This window comes from Myotis daubentonii, chromosome 6 (assembly GCF_963259705.1).
Source record: "Myotis daubentonii chromosome 6, mMyoDau2.1, whole genome shotgun sequence".
Taxonomy (NCBI): Eukaryota; Metazoa; Chordata; class Mammalia; order Chiroptera; family Vespertilionidae; genus Myotis; species Myotis daubentonii.
This window is the reverse complement of record NC_081845.1, coordinates 86,104,461-86,125,081: the sequence shown is the minus strand read 5'-3', so window position 1 is coordinate 86,125,081 and position 20,621 is coordinate 86,104,461. Positions and strand designations below refer to the sequence as shown.

At 55.5% G+C, this 20,621-nt stretch overlaps 1 protein-coding gene across 4 annotated transcripts; it reads right to left on the bottom strand.

Annotated features, from left to right (window-relative positions):
- Window positions 1-5,635: 5,635 nt before the first annotated feature.
- On the bottom strand, window positions 5,636-20,539 carry CUL7 (cullin 7). Of its 4 annotated transcripts, none has more exons than XM_059701621.1 (26): window positions 20,084-20,539; window positions 18,704-19,291; window positions 18,134-18,285; window positions 17,497-17,997; window positions 16,947-17,085; window positions 16,652-16,848; window positions 16,150-16,378; window positions 15,166-15,403; window positions 14,973-15,078; window positions 13,156-13,383; window positions 12,796-12,886; window positions 12,524-12,695; window positions 12,251-12,356; window positions 11,868-11,963; window positions 11,508-11,683; window positions 11,081-11,214; window positions 10,578-10,764; window positions 10,217-10,316; window positions 9,948-10,130; window positions 8,412-8,572; window positions 8,057-8,273; window positions 7,677-7,941; window positions 6,844-6,989; window positions 6,579-6,705; window positions 6,261-6,466; window positions 5,636-6,025 (listed from the first exon to the last, which is right to left on the bottom strand). In XM_059701621.1, the coding sequence occupies exons 2-26, from the start codon at window positions 19,281-19,283 to the stop codon at window positions 5,702-5,704; spliced, it is 5,061 nt and encodes a 1,686-aa protein (XP_059557604.1). In that variant the 5' UTR covers window positions 19,284-19,291; window positions 20,084-20,539; the 3' UTR covers window positions 5,636-5,701. The 4 variants fall into 4 exon arrangements, with proteins under 4 accessions (XP_059557604.1, XP_059557601.1, XP_059557605.1 ...); XM_059701618.1 differs by having other exon boundaries at window positions 10,217-10,323; window positions 10,582-10,764; window positions 20,084-20,538; XM_059701622.1 differs by having other exon boundaries at window positions 10,217-10,323; window positions 10,582-10,764; window positions 15,166-15,400; window positions 20,084-20,538.
- Window positions 20,540-20,621: the final 82 nt, after the last annotated feature.

Here is a 20,621-nt window from a genome sequence, read left to right as displayed (position 1 = left end):
CTTTGTGTATGTGTGTGTGTGTGTGGGGGGGGGGGGTGCTAAAATTACTGTCTTAGGGGCCAAAATCTAAGGCTCCTACAAAGTAAGAAGTCAGATCAGAGCCCCAAAAGCAGATCCGAGAGTGAACCAATCCCACAACTCACCTACTTAACTTTTGTTTTGGATGCAAGGGGAGGTAGGAGATGGGGACAAAAATTGCATTCCCAGTCATGTCAGCACAGCTGGCTCCCAATACTGTTTGGGTCTAGAATTCATACTACACATTTGGGCTGGAAAAACCTTCAACCTGGTCATTCAGAGTGGTCTGGGGTTGGTAGTGCCTCCAGGCACCCAGCAGGAGCAAATGCAGTTCTCTCTTAGGACTGTACTGGAAACCCAGGCCTGCAGGAATTCCTTCACATAAAATCTCAAGGACTGTGTGTTCACAATGAAACACCAGCACACAAGGAAAGAAACCACCACCAGCAAGAGGGAACATTAGGAACAACAGGTAACAGAATCTGAACAGCAAAGACAGAAGTTGAAAGTACAAAATATAAAATGTCTTTAAATGTTTAAAGAAAAAGTATGACTAATGAAAACACTATAAGAAAGGACCAAATTGGTTTGATTAAAGTAAAACTTCAAAATGAAAAATGTGCTGCATTCAGCACGGGCAGGTTCAGTGAGCCTGAGGAGGGGCGGTGAAGGATTGAAGACAGACAAGAGAATACAGCTGGGCCCTAACCGGTTTGGCTCAGTGGATAGAGCGTTGGCCTGCAGACTGAAGGGTCCCAGGTTAGATTCCAATCAAGGGCAGGTACTGTAGGGAGCTGATATAGGGTTAAGCCTCAGACTGACCTGTGGGCAAAGTCACAAACAATTCCCAGCTTAGAGGGCACAGTCCTCTTAGCATAATTAGGCTTGACCTTATAACACTCCCTAGATCTTATCTGGGAAGCTAATGGGCTGAGGAAGTGCAGGAAGTATAACCATGGTGTAAACAAGTGAAACTCACAAGAACAAAAACAAGTGAAACTCACAAGAACAGTGTAACTTTGGTAACCACTACCTTGTTTACCTCTCACTATAAAATAAAGGCTCAGCTTGCCTTGGGATCCCTCTCTGAGGCCTCAGCCAGGCACAGGGAAGATCCACGGAGACTAAGGAAAGCTAGAGAGTTCTGAACGCTGTCTTTGTGTAAAACATTCTTCGCCGACTCCGTCCACACTGGGGCTGGACCCCAGCAAGGTACCTTGGTTGCAGGCACATCCCGAGTAAGGAGTGTGCAGGAGGCAGCTGATCTATGTTTCTCATTGATGTTTCTAACTCTCTCCCTTCCTCTCTGTAAAAAATCAATAAAATATATTAAAAAAAAAAAAAAGAATACAGCGGGGGCATGGGATGCTGCTTCTCTGATGGAGAGACAGCTCCACAGCCTGCAAGCCTAAGCTTTATTTTATAGTCAGAGTCCACAAAGCAAAACAAGGGAAGTGATCAACATGTTTACAATGTTCTTGTGAGTTTCACCTTGTTTTGGTAGCCTTGCTGCACCTCCCACGGCCCATTAGCTACCTAGGAAGGAACTAGGGAGGACGATAAGGTCAAGCTTAATTATGTTAGAAGAGCTCTGCCCTCCAAGCTGAAACGTGTGTGGCCCTGCCACAGGTCAATCCAACACCTATAGCCGCTCCCTACAGAAAAATACGCTATATGAATTGAGAAACTTAATGGTTAAGCAGCAAGTTAGACACCTAAAAGGAGAAGGAACCTGAAGCAGATCTGAGAAAGTTACACAGTTGGAGCCCAGGGATACAAAGAAATGGGAACTACGGCAAAGAGGTTGGAAAACCACTGGAGATAGAGTGAGAAGGTGTGACATAACCAGAGTTCCAGGAGTGAATAGAGTCCGAGAATTTTATGAAATTGAAGTTCATAAACGCTAACAATCAGGAAATTCCAAGCAGGATTGAAAAAAATACTAAATCATAAGAAATTAGTAAGAAAGACAACAACAACAAAAAACAGCTATAAAGAAAAGGGAGAGAGACGATTAGAAACTAGGACGTCTATTGTGGGATGCTTCTGGGCTGGGGTGAAAGCTGTTCTGATGACAGAAATATAAGCTGGAGCTTACGATGCTCCACTCCCTCTGGGTGGGAGCCGAGGGCTGTAGCTGTCAGGAGAGCCTGCCTTGCCCGGAGGGAGTGCGGGATCTAGTGCTGCAGTCCGGATGACACGTGTCAATACTACTTTAAAGACACAGAACAGCTTCTTGCTGATAAAAGCAGAAAAAGGCCATTTAACTATTAGGCTCATAGAAACACTGAGAAGGTTGGAGAGGAGCTCAAAAAAGTGTGTGTGGGGTGCAGAGGGGGGTCTGAGCAGTCAAAAGCACTCCAAGTTCTACCTTGGGACCAGAGTGCTGATGTGAAGATGCCATTGCTGCCACCTAGGGTACTCCCCACTTTCCCTCCTGCTTTGCTCTTGATTGAGCAATTCCCAGCAGAGGCATCGGTCACATGGCTGCACGGGGATGCTGGGAAAGCAAGTATCTGGTCTTACATGGTGGGAGGTGGACGCTATCTTCTATCTAGATTTATGGTGGGGAGTTTCCAAGCATGAGAAGGGGGTTCAGATGAAGGGTGGTCAAGAAAACGTATGTCCACTTCAGGCTGGACTGGCCCTAAGCCTTCAAACTGTGACTTTTCCCTTCAAGGGTGCAGAGGAAATGGACAGCTCTGAACTTAAGCTGTGGATTTGTTTAGGTGGGGTTTTCTTTTGTTCTGTGTTTTTCTTCCCCATTGGTAACAGATTTATTGAGATAGAATTCATATATACTGTACACTTTACCTATTTAAAATGTACAATTTGCCTGGCCAGTGTGGCTCAGTAGTTGAGCATCAACTGTGAACCAGAAGGTCACGGTTTGAATCCTGGTCAGGGTACATGCCTGGGTTGTGGGCTCCATCCCGTGTAGGACATGCAGGAGGCAGCCAATCAATGATTCTCATCATTGATTATCTATCTATCATCTATCTATCTATCTCTATCTCTTTCCCTTCCTCTCTGAAATCAATAAAAAATATGTTAAAAAGATAAAATGTACAATATAATGGTTTTAGTATAGTCACAGAATCATGCAGCCATCACCACAATTTTGTAGCATTTTCGACAATCCCCAAAAGAAACCCCATACACTTTAGTAGTCACTTCCCATGTCTTCCCAGTCCCCCCAGGTCTAGGAAACCACTAGACCACTTTGTCTCTATTTTGGGACATTTCATATAAATGGAATCAATATGTGGTCCTTAATGTGCAAACCAGCTGTAGGGATACAAGGAACTGAGGCTGTGGGGATGGTCTCACAGGGGGTCAGGGTAGCAAACTTCACCCAAGGTTTGCCCTCTAGGGATGGAAAGTCCTGAGGGCAGACAAAGAGGCTCAGATCTTTGGTGGTGCTGGCGAGAAGGGCAGCGTCAGGACTGCTCGCTGGATGGCTGAATGTGGGCCAAGTCTGGGGGTGGGTTAGATTGTGTGCTAAGGACAGTGGGCAACACAGGAGCTGGACTGCAGACAGAACATGCAGTTTTGGGGCCACAGCTGGTGTGTCCTTCCCTTAAGAATTGCTGGAGACTCGTCCATTGCAGATGAGCAGGTAGGTCCCCTGTGGGAGGCCGAGGGGCAGGTGACTGAGGATGAATAAGGGGTTGAAGAAGTGCAGTGAGGAAGGCTGGTGGTGTGGTGTGGAGCTCAGCCCACACAGGAGCCAAGGAGGCAGCAGCAACATGGGTGGAGGGGGAGAAAGACTCATTTTGTCCCCTACACGCAGTGCATGCTGGCCTGGCTACTACAGCCCAGGGGCTCTGGGTCTCTGGTGGGGAAAAATAGGTGAATAGAGAGCAGAAGAGCGAAAAGCTGTGGGCATAAAGGCTACCTCGAGAACAGGCCTGGCCTGCCCTGGCCATCCCTCTCTGTGGTTACAGCGTCAGCTAGGGTCCCCCGTTCCATTCCCGGTCAAGAGCACGTACCTGGATTGCAGGTTCAATCCCTAGTCCCACATTTGGGGTGCATGTCAAAGGCAACCAATCACTATTTCTCTCTCCCCCTTGCTCCCTTCTGCTCTCTCTTAAAAAAAATCACTGGAGAAAATATCCTCTGATGAGGATTAAACACACACACACACACACACACACACACACACACACACAGGCACGGCCTGGACCAATAAGAGAGTAGGCCATGATCTCTGGCTCAGAGGTGGAGAGATTCCCCAGTGAGAAGCTGCAGCAGCCCTAGTGTGCCCTGGGGCCCAGCAGCCCCAGCCTGCTGCTGCCTGCCTGTCCTCCGCCTTATGAATAGGCAGATCAACAGGCCACCGACAGCGCCTTGGACCCCCCTACTGCAGAGCAAGGCAAGGCCAGGCCCGCCTGTCCACCCTGTTGGCCCTCTGGTTTGTTGCCTCGTCCTGGGCACCCCGACTCTCAAACCCTGACCTTTTTCCCTTGCAGATTCTATTCCAAATCTCAGTCCTGGGTGGCACCCAGTTCTCTGTCTGGCCTCTGTGCCCTCTCTCACCACCTGACTCAACCCTTCACCGCCTCCTTCCTTCTGAAGCTTTCTCCTAGTCACTTCTTGGCTGCAAGAACCATGAACTCTGGATGCCTGGGATACTCCTTCCCTCCTCTCCTACTGCCCCTGCCAAGAGGCAGAGCTCCAGCGCTGGCACTGGGTCCCGTAGCCTCGCCTGCCCTCCCTCAGTGTGAGTGGTGCCAGGGCAGCCATCATAGCAGCACAGGCCTGCCTACAGGGCAGGGATCGAGCTTTGGTGACAGTGGGCAGCTCTGTGTGGCGACGAGGAATTCACAGGGGCTGCAGTTCCATCTGCTTCCAACCCAGATCCTAAGGCATCTGGACAGGCCCGCATGCAGGCCCCTGGGTGCCTGCCAGGGTCTTTCACCTCACCTTCACTCCTTCGGCCTTACCTAGGCCAGGTGCACTCACTGCTGGGTGTGGTGGCCTTTGGCAAAATCTTTACCATGTCAAATGCTCCCACATCCAGTGCTTGTGAGAATGCCACAGTGACTGGGCCAACTCCACAAGGAAAGTGGAGCCCCGTTTGATAATCTGCCCAAGTTACATGCCATCCAGCGTGTGGCAAAATGGGCTGGAGCCACCCTAACCGGTTTGGCTCAGTGGATAGAGTGTCAGCTTGTGGACTGAAGGGTCCCAGGTTTGATTCCGGTCAAGAGCATGTATCTTGGTTGCGGGCACATCCCCAGTAGCGGGTGTGCAGGGAGGCAGCTGATTGATGTTTCTAACTCTCTATCCCTCTCCCTTCCTCTCTGTGAAAAATCAATAAAATACATTTTTTTAAAAAAATGGGCTTGAGCCTGCAGCCCACCAGGTGAAAGCACTTCTGACCACACACCCTCTGAGAAGGGGTGGCGATCCATCCCTGTCCACTTAATCCCCTGCTGAGGGGCCGATGCTAAGTCACACCTGACTCCCTCCCTGCACGATTCTCCCCACGCTGTCACCCTCACCCTAGTGACTCCTGGACGGCACGAGACGGCCTCGGAACCAGAGGACTCTTCTTCCCTTTTAGCCAGCGAAGCCCGCCAGATCCCCAGCAGTCACCACACAGGCCGCGTACTCCAACTCCTGCATTTTATTTCTGTAGGAAGCCGGGCCCTGCCTAGCCCCGGTCCCATCTGCAGGGCTACCGGAAGGTGGAGAAGCTCTGGGTGACGGTGCAGGAGGCATAGGGCACACCTCGAGATCGAATCTGCAGGGTGTGGAAGGTGAGGGGTGGGTTGGGGCCTGAGGAGCCCGGGTTCAGGGACTCGGTGTGAGGCTCCATCAGCGTCACGGGGACTGCGTAGGACAGCATCTGGGGCCGGTCATCACGGCGTCTCACCGTGCCCTTGCCCAGGAGGTGCAGGATGCAGGAGAGGACATCAGTGCTGCTGCAGGCAGACCCCCTACCCAGGCCGCTGACCAAAGCCCTGGGAGGACAGGGGCCCTTCTGCCACGCTTCCAGCACCTAGTAGGGAGAAGGGAGGGGGACAACAGGTCAGACACCCAGCTCTCCCACGTCTAGCTTCCACTCCAAGGACAAGCTGCCAGGGCAACGAGCTCCAAGGGCACCAGGTGCACCCCAACCTCAACCCTCCCAGGACCACAGGGAACCAGAGGCTTCAAATGTGGGCCCACCTCCCTCTGTGGACGGCACCCTCCACCCCAAAGCTCCATCACCCCTGCCCACCCCACCCGCCTACCAGATAGACAAGCTGGCCAATGTGCAGCCCCTCGTCCCCGTGGGCCTTGAGGATTCGGACGATGAGGCAGTTCAGAAGGTTCCGTCTCTTCTCCAGGTTCCGGCCCTCTTCATCCTCAGCTTCCAGGTACGTCTGAGGGGGGATGAGCCACACGTTGCCCCTCCTTGGCCTGGGCTCCTCGCTGTCATCTCGAATCTTGAGCACACCTGAAACGAGCACTAGGCACTCGGGAGGCGGCCCCCGACCAGGCCAACCTGCTCAGGCCCCTCCGCCCTCAGCACACGCCTCCCGGCTCAGCCCTCCGCCCTCAGCACACACCTCCTGGGACGTCCTTTTGCTCGTGAAGGTCCAGGGGGCCTCGTGAGGAGGTGAGAAGCCCAACTTCCTGATTCAGGGTGTCTGCAGGGAGCCCCGAGAGGGCCCGCAGGTTCTCCACGGAGACCGCCTAGGGAAGGGGGGACGTTCAGGGCTTCCTCACGGGGTGGAGCGGAGAGGGTGGAGGGAAGGAGGGCAGGAGTCAACGTTTAGGGAAAAGATGGGAGAGGAGTGGGAGAGAGCAGGGAGGAGCAGGCAGCGGGACCACCTTCAGGTCGTTGAGACAGAGCAGCAGCCACATCTGCACGGTGGACACATGCAGGGTCTGGTCCCCAAACTGCACCTCGGCCCGGCCCCGCCACGTCCACTGCAGCCGCCTCGGCGGGCCCTGCTCCAGGACAGGGTAGCTCTGGCCTGGTGAGGGCACACCACTGGTTAAGCTTTGGCCCCGCTAATTGCAGAGCGTGTGGCCCAGCATGTGTGGACACAGGCTCCTGGCCTGAGCCTTCTGGAGCTCAGCCTTCTCTGCTCCCGCCAGGGGAGCCTCAGGCACCGGGGAGCCTCAGGCACCGGGGAGCCCACCGCGTGCCTAGCCCTGTCCCAGGCAGGCTCTGGTCAGCGCCTTCGAGGAGTCCCCCATAGTTTAGGGAGACAAAACCACAAAGTGAGGAAGCGCAGGGGCTCTCATTGCCTGGGATCCCGCTGAGAGAGAAGGCATGTCTCCCTGGTTAGTCTGGGACCCCCTGAAGGTAGGTCTGATTCTCATCCCCCTCCGGTGTCACTGCCCAGCCCAGTGGGAGCTGGGGTACAGTGACTGACCTACCACGGAGGGAGAGAGAGAGCCCTTTCTGGGGGCCTCAGTGCCTCCTGCCTCCATCCTCCTCACCACCCACAAAGAGAGTCTGGGGTCTTATGTTAAGAAGGCAATAGTTCAGTGATCTAGTGCCTAATAGCCCCACCCCCTGCCCCAAACCTAAGCTCCTGCCCTTTCTTCTCAAGTCTACCCCATCAAGCCTCCCAACCCCAGGGCCCGCCCCAACCCCCAATTCTTCCCCAGCATCGCAGCCCCCCTCCCCCCGTTTCCTTCGCTCCGCTCCTCACTCTTGTTGTAGAAGTTGGAGTATCGGTTCAAAGTGCCCCTCAGGTAGGAGGGCAGGCAGGTTCTGGGATTCAGCGTGTGGCAGATGGAGGCAATGGGCCAGCAGCGTGGTGACAAGACCAGCACAGACACTTCCGGCATTGCCCCTTCATAGTAGAGGTCTTCGTTCTCCTCCTCCTCCTCTTCCGTCACCTCTGCGGCTGCTGCGGCCCCGGCTTCCTCAGCTTCCTCTTCGTGGGCTCCCGCGTGCTCCTTGCCACTGGCCTCCTGGCCACCAGAAGAAGGAACACAGGTTCCCGAAAGCCGGGGGGCCTCCCCAGTCTGCTCCATGCCTCTCTGCTTTCCGAGCCTCCCATCTGCTCCTCCCTCCCCTGGCACCCACCTGTATTTTCTTCTCCGTGTCCTCCAGCTTCAGGAGTTCCTGATCCAGCCGCTGGAGCTGGTAGACGTGGAACTGGCGCTGCAGCTCCTCAGAGGTGCTCAGGGTCCGCAGCATCTGCTGGGGGAGGCGGTGGGGGAAGCAGGAACCGATCTGCTCCAGCACGGCCCCCTCCAGCCAGCTGCAGCCCAGGCTCAGGAGACGGTCCGCCATGTAGTGCCTGCAGCACACACAGCCCGGGCCCGGCCTCAGTGTGGGCACTCGGCACGGCCCAGCCTCCTGCTCCAGGCCTCCAGGCTCCCAGACCCCTCTGTCGGCCTGCCTCCCCCCACCTCCCACTCCCGAGGCCCACACTCACTGGTAGTAATGCTCAAAGGTGGTGGCTATTTCCAGGCCAGAGAAAATCAGGACGGTTTCCAGGCATCGCTGCAAGTGCGCCAGCATCTCCATCCCCCGGGCCCCACCAATCCGGCTGCCCTGGATCCGCTGGTCAATGTGCCGGGCAAACTGCTCACTCACCTGGGCAGTGGGAAGAGCACAGGAAAACCATGAGTGGGTTAGTGGGTGGGAGCAGTGAGGAGGTCTGATGCAGTAGATACGAATGGCTCAAAGCTTCATAAATTGGTCAACACTTTCGTAAAACTTTTTCAAAACATGTTTTTATTGATTTCAGAGAGGGAGAGGGAGAGACATTAACATCAATGATGAGAGAGAATCATTGATCGATTGCCTCCTGCACGCCCCCTACTGGGGACTGAGCCGGCAACCCAGGCATGTGCCCTGATAGAGAATCAAGGTGTGACCTCCTGGTTCACAGGTTGATGTTCAACACTGAGCTGGCTGGGCCATAAAACTGCTTTATCAAGTCATTAACACTTGTATTAATGAGAGGGAGAGGGAGAGAGAGAAGCATTGATGTGAGAGCAAAATATCAATGGGCTGCCTCCTACATGCCCCCTACTGGGTAATGAGTCCGAAACCCAGGCATGTGCCCTGAACGGGAATATGCCCAACCAAGCCACACTGGCCAGGGCTAACAACCATAATTTAATATGAGGAAATACGTTATATGTACAAAAATGGTCACGCTGCAGCATTACTAATGAAACAAAACGACCAAAAGCAACTCGGGCAGCCGCTGCCTCACGCTCCCACTGCGTCCTTCCTTGCTTACCAGACAGCCTGTAACATTTTAGTTTATCATCTGCTTAATTCCATGTCTTTCCTAGAAGACTAAATTTTTGAGGGGACAGACTTCGTCTATCTTCAACTCTTAGCACATTTTAAGCGCTTGTTAAATATTTATGGGATGATGCGAATGAGGGAGTAAATTATAGTACATCCATTAGATGGAATTTAGGCACAAAGAAAAAATGAGTGCAAATAGCAACACTGGCAAAGGCTTTTAATGTAACGATCCAGGGAAACAGGATACGGCATTTTAGGTACTCATGAGTGAACTGTTAAGTCATGCATTCAGACAGGAGAAAGTTTATCAAGATATATTAGGATGGCATGCTGCGGGTCACTATGCTTTTTTCTTTGAATTAAAAAATATATGTTTATTGATTTTAGAGAGAAAGGGAGGAAGAGAGAGACATCAATGTGAGAGAGAAACATCAGTTGCCTCCCCTGTGGTCCTCGAACAGGGATCAAACTGGAAACATAAGTATGTGCCCTGACAGGGAATCGAACCCTCAACCTTTTAGTCTATGGGACGACACTCCAACCAACTGGCCAGGGCTTTTCTTTGAATTTTTGATAGCATGGATATATACATAAAAGCCCAAACAACAACAACATGGTTATGTCCCAGTGCATGCTGCTTACTGAATGGGAATGGAAGGTGGGCCCTTCTGAGGTGGGGAAGGGAGAGGCGAGGTGGGAGGCTTACGTGGGCAGCTTTGAGAAAAGGGAGCTTCAGCAAGGCCCCGGCACAGCCGTTCTGCAGCGCCAGCAAGAAGGCTGCCCGTGGCCCAAACAGCTCGGAGCTGGACTTCTGCAGATTATTAAACTGCTCACAGTAGCGTGGCACAAAGTCGTCATCCCGCCAGCGTGAGGTCAGAAAACTGTTCACCTGTGGAGAAGGGGCAGCAGCGTGAGGAGGCCACCCCACACCATGGCAGTTCCTCCCTCCCTCCCTCCCCGCCCCGCCCTGCCCACCTGCTCCTCCACCGCTGCCTGCCAGCAGCGGGTCAGGTTTTTCACGATGCTGCTGGGAAGCCCCGGGGTAGCCAGGGAGCCCCAGTCGTGGCTTCTGTTTCTGCCGTCTGTGGAGACAGGGAGGGCAGAGGAAGGTGGGGGCAGCCCTTCAGCCCTGGGTCCCCATTCAAGGCTGAGCCCGGGGGCCTTTCCCGACATGCTGCCACCCCAAATGATGCTCCTGGTGGGGTGACACACACTTGGAAGAGGAATAGGCTGAGCACACAGGGACGGGTAGGGTGAGGAGGGACAAAAGCCGTAGAATGAGTGGGGGCACACAGGGCAATGCCCCCACCGAGCTCCCGCCTGAGTCCTCTGGTACTCACTGGGCCGAGGGGCGGCCCCCGCCGCAGCGGGCACCTCACAGGGCTCCACGTGCACCAGCAGGTGGGTGAGGCGGCGCACCCGCGAGGAGAAAGCTGCCGCGCGGCTCTGAGGGTTGCGGGCCGCCTCCCGAGACTGCAGGTACTGGTCCAGCAGCCAGCCCAGGGGGCTGACGCCGTCCTCATCTGGAGGCAGAGAAAAGAAGCCACGGCAGGGCATGTCTGCAGGACTGGCGGGTGGAGAAAGAGCAGTGGACAGAATGATCTGGGGGAGGGAGGTAGCAAGGCCCCTTCTGATCTTATGGGGTCGGCTGGCACCTGAGAGATATGGGAAAGGAGGTGGCCCCTGGGCTGTGAGAAGAGGGGCACTGGGTTTCCAAATACACGCGCAGGTCCCAAAAGGGACAAGAGCAAAAACCGGTGGCTCTAGGGTAGAGCATGAAGAGGCCGGTTAGTGGGGCCGACAGCTGGATGGCAAAGGGGTCAGGGGTCGGATGGTTACCGGGGCAGGTGATGTTCTGCACCAGGGGGCTGACCAGGGCCTCCCAGCAGGTCTTGCCCAGCGCTCGGGCGGCCTCGTCGTCAGGGAGGAAGCGATCAGCAAAATTCTGCTCCTGGCGCAGAGCCCCGTTGAGTCTGGGGATGAGGAGGAAGGAGGAAGGTGTCATAAGTGGCCCCAGTGTCCACCCAGACCAAATCCCCATTGAGTACTTGGCAAACCACCCCCCCAGGGTTAACTGGCACATTCCATTCCCAGGGCACCAGAGCAATCTCGTCTTTACTCTGTCCTTCCCTCCTCAGACTACAGAACACTCCAGCCCCTCCCCAGGCACGTTAACTCTCTCTCCCACCCGCCACGGAGCCCGCCCAGCCGCCACCTGTGACCTCTCACCTTTCGCACACACAGGCACACACATGCTCGCACACACCTAGAACTCAGGTGCAGGAGGTGCTTGCGGTCCTCCGCTATGTCCTGACTCCAGGCCTGCGCCCGAACCATGTAGAAGAGGCGTGTGTGACGACAGAGCTGCTCCCGGAACACTGGCCAGAACGTGGGCTTGGGGCCCAGGACCTCCAACCCCCGAATGCGCGTGTCGATGCCGCCCTGCAAGGCGCACGGGCCTGCTTCACCTGGTGCACAGTCTCCTCAGGAGGGGCTGCCGTCAGCCACACCCTCAGGCCTCGCTCCTGGAGCTGCCCACCACCCAGCTGGAGCTCTGGCCCAAGATCTGCAACAGCTGCAGGGCAAGAGCCCGGTGCCCGGGAGCCACACCTCACGCCTGCCCTACCTGCTGGCAGCGCTTTATGCGGATCTGGATGACGGGCCAGAAGCGGTTCAGGTTCTCCAGGAGGACCACCCGGCGGGCGGAGGGCATCACGTTGACCTGTGGGGGGCGGGGGGAAGGCTGTCACCTCTGTGTGTGGATGAGAGTGCTGAGAGCACAGTCTGTTCCTGTCCCTCGCGGTGTCCCTCCCTTCCCAGCCCAGGATGTGGGAGGCCCTGATGCAAGGGTGCTGCTGCCACCCTCACTGTTGAGGGCCTGATGCCATCACGTAGGCACAGGGATAAAGGCCTCTACTTTCTATGGGGCCCAAGGCAGAGAGGAATGTAGGAGTCTGGGCAGGAGGGTTGATCCTGTGAGGGTTGGTCTCACAGCACAGGGGTCCCTACCGAGTTGAGTTCTGTGTTAAGAGAGCTGGCGCTGTCGCCCCCGAGCACCACCACCCTGGCCGGCATGTAGCTCGAGTCTTCGCCGGCCACCAGCAGAGTCAGCTGCCTGGGAGCAGGGAGAGGAACCAGTTGGAACTGGAACCGGTCATATCCTTGCAGACGGAGCCAAGGGGACCCTTTGGTCATGTTCACGGGGCTGGTGCTTCGCCCAAGACAAACACGGAAATCGTGAGCAAGTGTGGGGTGGCCAAGCACATGCATGGAGCCTGTTACCTGATGAGGACGCCCTGGCGCATGTGCACGGTGATGGAGTGGGAGCCGGTGCTCCCGTTGGACTCCCAGTAGGTCTTGGGGTTGCGGTCCGTCAGCTTGCTGGCCCGGTGCGGGTTGGAGGACACCTCCACCTTCTCCCAGCACTTGTCCTCCTTCACTTCCACACTGGAGCCTGGGGGCGGTGGGAGGGGGTGGCGGTCACAGCCCGGTAGATGTGGAGGGAAAACAGACGCAGGTATGGGGGCACGAGTGACGTGGGGACAGGCACGGACCCTGGCACAGATATCTGAGGAACACGTCAAAGAAGGGGATGTTGATGGGTCGGTGGGTTCGTCGGTGGTCTTCGATCTGACCCAGCACCATCTGCAGCCGGAACATCGGAGAGAAGGGGCACAAGGAGAGGAAGGAACACGGAGAAACAGGAACACGTATGGAGAAAGACCCAGCAGCAATGGAACTTCCTCCGTGCCACAGGCAGAGCAGGTCCACATGGGCAGAGGCGTGGAGAACAAAGCCCCAGGGTTATTAGACTCACCCGCCTCTCCCAACTTCAGAAACACGCCCGCCCCTCCACTGCTCGGCTTCATATTCTTACCATGTGTGACCCCACAGCTTCCATCCTTCCCCCTGACCTGGATACAGCCTCCCAGGATGTTGGTGGTGAGCTTCCTGTAGAGGTGGGCATGCTTCTCACACTTGAACACCATGTCCCGCAGCTCCTGGGCCAGGTCCAGCTTCCCCAGGTGCTTCTCCAGGGCCTTGGAGACGGCATCTCGGGCTCCCAGCTGATTCAGCACCACGGCATAGTCCCTGCTCGCGGAGGCCAGGCGGTGCAGGAAGAAGATCAGTTCCTGGAGCACCTGGGGTGTGGGCGGGGGAGTGAATAAAGGGGACAAGGCACCGGCCACAGGGGCATCTGCACTAGTGGTTACTCTACACCCACTGGGTGCTGGGTGCTGGGGCTACTGCCGTGAACAAGACAGAGTAAGGAAATAAAATGACAGGGATGGGGAAGACACAAGGGCTGGGCGGAGTGAGAGAACCAAAGACAAACTGAAATGGAAAAGCCAGGAGGTGCTCTGCCCCCGCGGCGTTCTCCACTCCTGATTATGTTTGCAGGAGATGCAGACAGCACCACAGCGTGTTTCTCTTCCGGCCCAACTGTCCCAAGAACCAGCTGTGGGGCTGCATTTTGCGATCCTCAGGCCCTAAGCAGACACCTGTGGGTGGGGAGGGGCCGAGAGGGACCAATGTGTGTGCGCACAGCGAGTCTACCCTGCCAAGGTGTATGCTGCAGACACCCACTGCCACCAGGACCCTAGTTCTCTGACCCGCCCCAGCCTCTGTGCCCAGGATGTCTTTGTGGCAGGGGACTCTGGGATGTGATGGTCTCCTCCGTCTCCTGCATCCACTGAGGCTCTTAATGTCATGTGGACATACCCTTTTGTGTAGAAAAGGAGCTGGCAAATAAGGTCACACATTGGGGTTGGTTTATATTTGCATAAGGAAACACAGGGAGGATATATATAAGGGGCCCACGGAAAACAGGGATTCAGGTGGGAGTGAGAATTCAGTATATATCTTATTATATCGTTTTGATTTGTGAATTGTGTGAATGTATTACATACTTAACACTAGATTGCCCAAGGAAGTCATTTTGACTGCTTTTTAATTTCAATTAGAAAAACAAATGTATATAAGGACACAATGTCTTAGAATTTTGTGACTTTTTGTACAACATATAAATGCGTTTATTAATAATTGTAGTTACCTCCCGCTCCTTCATTTCCGGTATATATATATATATGTATATATATATATATATATATATATATATATATATATATATATATATATGTGTGTTATACCTATATTGCCCAAAAGCAGTCATTTTGACTGCTTGGGGAAATTTTAATCAAATGACTCTTATTATTGAGTTGAGTAATAACAGTTCAGCTCTGTATTGAAAGAACAGTTTTCATTTTTTTTCAATTACCATCACATGATAACATATAAGTACATGATAAATTGTCGATACTTGATAAGTTGCAGTTGCTCAATAAGCTAAACTAGTACTTGTTATTCAAATCTTTATGCAGTGATACTTGTTCTAATAAGTTGTTTATTTTATTTCTTTTGGGCCCTAAATTCATGAAAGAAATGTCGAATAGAAGTGAGTTATTGGAAAAGCTAAGGAACATAAGTGAAGAGTGCTCCGATATTATTCTTTCACAATGCAGTCATTTTGACTGCTTTTGGGCAATATAGGTATATACTAAATTTCAGTCTTTCTAGTGTTAAAGAAATAAAAGTCAATTTTAAAGCCAAACCCAAACCAAGAGCACAATGCTCCGCTGTGCCCTTCAGAGCCCCACCCAGGAGGTCTGCCTCATCAGAGGCTGCCTTGCGTCCCCTGCCTTCAGCATCCCCCCAAGCAGGACAGGGGTACCTCTCGGTCAGCGTCTGGGGACCGCAGGCAGGCCATGCAGGCGTCCATGGCCTCATGCCAGGGGAGCAGCAGCGCCTCAGGGAAGTCCGCCAGCCGCATCAGGATTCTGGGGAGCAGGGGTGGAAGGAGAGATATGCAGCGAGTCTCAGAGACCCCTCTCCCCCCACCCCCCGACCTATCACCACCGCATCACCTCAGAACGGCCAGGTGCAGGGCTCTGTTGGCTGCTGGAGTGTCCAGGCTCTGCATCAGCACCAGGAAGGGCTGGGGCTGCTGCCGCAGCAGCAGCAGCAGCGACTTGACCTCGCTCTCCTGGGTCCCTTCTGAGCTGAGGGCTTGCTCCAGATCCAGGACAATTTTCCCAGCTGGCCCATAGCCCTCCACCAGATGCCGCAGGGGGCTGCGGGGGCACTGCGTCCGGGGTTCTTCTGCTACAGGACGAGGGAAGTCACAAGGGTTGGCCACGGTTAGTGATGTGAAGGATCAAAAAAGGACAAATTCCTAACTCTCAATCTTGTTTCCTAACTTCTTTAAAAATGTTTTTGATTTGCTTTGTCCCCTTTGTTTTAGGGCAGCGGTTCTCAACCTGTGCGTTGTGACCCCTTTGTCGGTCGAACGACCCTTTCACAGGGGTCGCCTAAGACCATCCTGCGTATCAGATATTTACATGACGATTCATAACAGTAGCAACATTACAGTTATGAAGTAGCAACAAAAATAATGTTATGGTTGGGTCACAGCATGAGGAACTGTATTTAAAGGGCCAGAAGGTTGAGAACCACTGGTTTAGGGTCTCATAACACTGCATAATGTACTTATGACAGCTTCATGACAAATTTTATATTTCCTATCCTTACAATTGCAAAGACGCTTCCCGTCCACAGAGCAGAGCATTTCCCTGTATCTAAAAGCGTTAACACTTAGTTTTTCTCGACACTAGGAAAAATGTGGAGGGTGGGCTTTCTCAGGCTTTAAACTCTCTCCGTTTTCTAACTTTACATCCTCCTTCATTCTATGGAGGGAGCACAGTGTCTGCTTCTCTGATTTGTTGCTCATCTCTTAGGTTTCAGCTTCTCCCTCGGGTGCCATCTCTTCTGGACAGGATCACACAGAACTCAGCACGGACAGCTCCGGGGCTCAGGCCCTCCGAGAGGCCACTGTCTGTCTGGTGCCCCACCTCCCACTCCGGCTGCATCCGCTGATTGCTGGGGCTGGGGCTGGGCTTCCAGCAGGGATGGGTAAGCCGGCTGCCCTGCCAGGGCCTCGGGCGCATATTTCCTGTAGACGCGGCAGCTGAGCAGGTCCCTGAGAGCGCTGTCATCGAGGCGCTCTGGCAGAGCCAGCAGCAGGTCCTGGGCCAACTCCACGGGCACGGCCAGCTCAGCCAGGATCTCGTCATCCAGAACCTGCCACCGGGAGAAGCTCTCACTGCGGGCAGCCCTCTGAGCACAGAGGCTCAGGGGACGGGGTAGGGGTGGGGGTCTCTGCATATGCCTTCTCCATCCTGAACCTGCCATGGCTGGCAGCTGGCTCCTCCCAGACGACTCGCCAACTCCTCCGAACTTAGACCCCTCCCCTGCAGCCCCTTCCACTATCAGCCTCCAGGTCCCACCGGAGCCCTCCAAACGCTCTAGTTCAGTGCAGCCCGTGCAGTGGAGCCTCCCAGCTTTGGGGTCTACCTCTCCATCCAGGTTCTCCTGGAGGATCTGCAGAACCTCCTGGTGGTCAGGCCCATCCAGCTTCTTGATGAAGAAGAGGAGCTCCCACCACTCGGCCTGGGTCAGGTGTTCGCTCTCCTCCGCGTCCTCATCCTCAGGCAGCACATAGGGCACGGCATAGAGCTCTGCCATGGGTTTCCATCGCCAGGAGGGCAGGGCTGTGGGAATGGGGCATCGGGCACCAGGATCACCGCCCAGCCGGCCAGACCACCACTCCCGTGCTCAAAGCTTACGCCAGCTCACCCTCTGGGCTCACCTACACCCTGGGCTCCACTGCCCACTGCCCCCCGGTACTCATCAGCCTCCACCATGTCCTCAATGTCTTCCTCAAAACCCAGAATCTCCAGCATGTGCCAGTGTACCCAGTAGGTGCGGCCAGTAGATTCCCACAGCACCTGGAAGAACATGGGGAAAGCGGAAAGGGGAACAGAAAGCTCACTTAATGACTGGCTGTGGCCACGTGATGAGGACACACAGCCCGCAGATGACCCCTGGCCAAAACACTGGAGAGCATGGACACAGCCTTCCCCTATGAGCACTGGCCCTGCCTCTCCTCTCATCTACACTTCCTCCTGTCCTGCACTACCCTGACGCCCTGGCCCTTTGGGAAAGCCTACCTGTCTCAGTTACCTTCCTGGGAGTCTTCCTGACCTCAGAGCCCTCTAAACCCAGATTTTTCCAGCCTTCCGAATGGCCCCCTTCTCAATAGACCCCTCTTTGACCATTTCAATTCCCTTGGGAGTTTTCTCCTGCCAGAGTCCCCTGCATGGAGGCCCCGTCAGGGTCCCACCGCCATGCGCTCTCACCTGCACAGGGGGCACGCCACTGTTGCTCTGCTGGAACTTGCCCTCGTCCCCAGCACTGATCTCCTCGTAATTATCCAGCATCCGCACGCGCATCCCCGGCTGCAGGGTATCCCGCACATACAAGGCATAGGTATTGCCACTTGCGAACTCAGAGCGAGGGCGAAACCGCCTTGACCTCCTGAGGGAGGACTGGGCCTGGGTGGGTGGCAGTCCTGGGCCTGCATCTGCCAGCTGGGGCTGGAAGATGGAACAGGAGGACCGAGCCAAGGGCCCCTGTCTGCTGGAGGCCCAGTCCCAGCGCATGGCCTGCACCAGCTCTGAGATCAGGGTGCCCATGGCCATGCTGAATTCCAACTCCAGCCGACCCCTCTCCCTGCTCAACTCCTCAGGAGCAGAGCTGTTCTGGGCTCCTGGTCCTGCAGCACTGTCATTCAGCTGATCCAGGAGGGAGGTGACATGCAAATAGCGCTTCACCAGGGAGAAGAGCAGCCGTCCTGGGACCTGTAGGACACAGTCTTTGGCCCATGTCCACTTTGTCCCAGCTTTAGCCCCTCTCTCCACACCATCCTCTATGGAAAGGTATAAAGGCCTGCTTGCTAGATCTTCACAGCTCCACCCCCAATGCCCCTGACAATACCTGTGGCAGCTGAATGCCCTCGAAAGACATGGGGTGTTCAGAGAGTGTGGCCTGTGCAAACAGAGCCAGCAGGGCACAACGGCTGTCAAAATCCAGGTGTTTCTCAATGGCCTCTTGTTGGCTCAGTGACAGAAGAATCTGGGTCCGGGTCCCTGTAACCCACACTCCAATCAGTAACTGCTCCCTAACCTTAACTTTCCCAGGCATCTCTCCTAGACCCCCTAGACCCTCCAATCCTTTTCCCACCTACACTAGGAATGACATGATTTGCTTCGAAAGCCAAAACTTCCTTTTTCATATATATGCATGCATATATATATGTATATATACACATCTTGCAAAAGTCTACACTTCCTTTGCCTAGACAGCCAATTGATATGAGGTTCTTGGGGACTCAGTCTTTCCTCTTCTGTAGAGGTGCCCCTACCTACCACCCCACCTCCTTTTCTTCCAACTATGAGAGAAGTGCAACAGATCATTTACGTATTGATGAGGTCAGAGGCTCCTGTGAGGCCCTAAGCCCGCCCAGCCGCTCTCCTGCTCTCCCTTCCTCCCCACACTGCTCCTCACCAGCATCATGGGAGGCCAGGGCTTGTATCATCCGGCCGGCGCTCCAGCGAATCTGATAATCTGGGCTACTCAACATGTGCATGAGCAAATCCAGCAGCCTTGGGTCTTTGAAGACGCCAGCGAGGGGCTCGATGCTGGCATAGGCACTGAGCACATGGACAGTGTGAAGCAGAGGAGCAGGAGGGATGGTGCCCACGCACTCCGCCAGCTGCCGAAGGGCCCTCTGAATCAGGGACTTCACATCCGTTTCCATCTCCTCCAGCACAGACTTGTCCAGGGCCCCAGCCTCCCCTGCAGTCTCCTGGGAAGGCCAGATAACTTGGCCATCCTCGCCCAGCATCTTGTGGCAGTTGGCATAGATCTCGTCACTGGACATCCATAGCAGGATGTGCTCAGCCTTGCAGTCCACTTGACTAGAGCCCCCTTCCCCATCCTCCCCACGCCTGAGGACGAGCCAGCGGATCTGGTACTCTGGGTGCCCATTGTGGCCCAGTCGCTGGCGGATCAGCTCATCGGGATAGGCATGCAAGCCGGGCCCCAGGGGCACTCTGAATTCCCTGTAGCGGAGTTCCCCCACCATCCTGGCACCTGGGACAAACAAGGAAAAGAGAGCAGGCAAGTGAGATTGAGAAGAGAGGTTGGAAAGTCAAGGACACCCAGGAGAAGGGAAGCAAATGCGGCACCAGCTGTTGGGCGGGTGGGTAAAGCGGGGCCCAGGAGTTGCCTGCTGCAGGCCGGCGGGGCCAGGCTTGAGCAGAGGAACTCTGGGGTGTTTGCTGCAAGAGAACACAAAATGTGGGGGCTAAGAGGGAGGGGGCCTAAGGCCCTGCAGCCTGGAGCGGGTTGGTTTAGCGCATTGGGAAGGGGAGTGGGGGGTGGGCAGCCTTAGAGTCCCAAGGGAATCCGAGGTCCTGGGTCAGGTGGAGGCAGCCCTGGGAAAGGGGTAGATGCAGCCCAGGGGGTTGTGTTGGGGAGTGTGATGAGAAGCAGTGCTGGCTCCGATGCTTGAAGCACAGGTGTGAGTCACAGAGGAAAGAGAACCGGTGGTGGGGTAGGGGCAAGGCGGAGGGCTGGGAGGAGGACTGGTGGGCTGCAGGCACGGATGACTGCGGACACTGGAGGCACAGGAGCAGCAAGGCCGGCGGGGGCAACACGAGGCCCAGGACAAAGTGGGGAGGAGGCCGGGTGCGTGAGGGGGGGGAGGCTTGGGAGGACCGGGTGGCAGACCTGAGCAGCGGGAGGAGCTGGGAGGTGGGAGCGCGACAGTGGGGTGGGTGGCTGGGCAGCGTAAACCAGAACCCCGGGTGGTTTGGAGAGCAGGGCTCGGTGGGCTATTGGCGGAGGCAAACCCAGGGAGGGCCGCGGCGGGGCTCTGGCCACCTCGGCAGCAGATGGAGATCCTGGTGAGGCCTGTTCTTCGCTGAGCTGGGGCCGCGCAGGCGATGGCGATGGCGGCGCCGTTGGCGGGCAAAGATTTGGGCCCCCAAAGGGGGTCGAGATGGGGAGGCGGGAGGGGGCGTGCCCCGCAGGACAGCGTCAGGCCGGGGGCGTGGCGAGCAGGGACCTCGCCGCTGCGCTGTCACCGCTGCCAGCGCGCAGGTCTGCAGCCCCAGGGGCGGGGCCCAGCCGCGGTGCCACCCGCCCAGCTCCGGGGGCTGCCACCTGCCCAGAGCCTCGGCTCATTTCCTGGCCCAGCGGAAAGTGAGGGGCCCTGGGAGCGGGGGCGGAGCCGGGGTTGCCAACTCAACAACGTGCCGCCCTTTCCTCTTCCTTGCGTCCTCCCTCCTGCCACCGGAAGTTCCTTCCCCCTTTCCCCAAGCCATAACTAAGACCTCGGGGGTCATTTATTACCCCCTCCTCCATGACCTATGAAGGAACGGAGAGGAGGGGGACGGCTGGAAGCGAGGAGGTTGCAGGT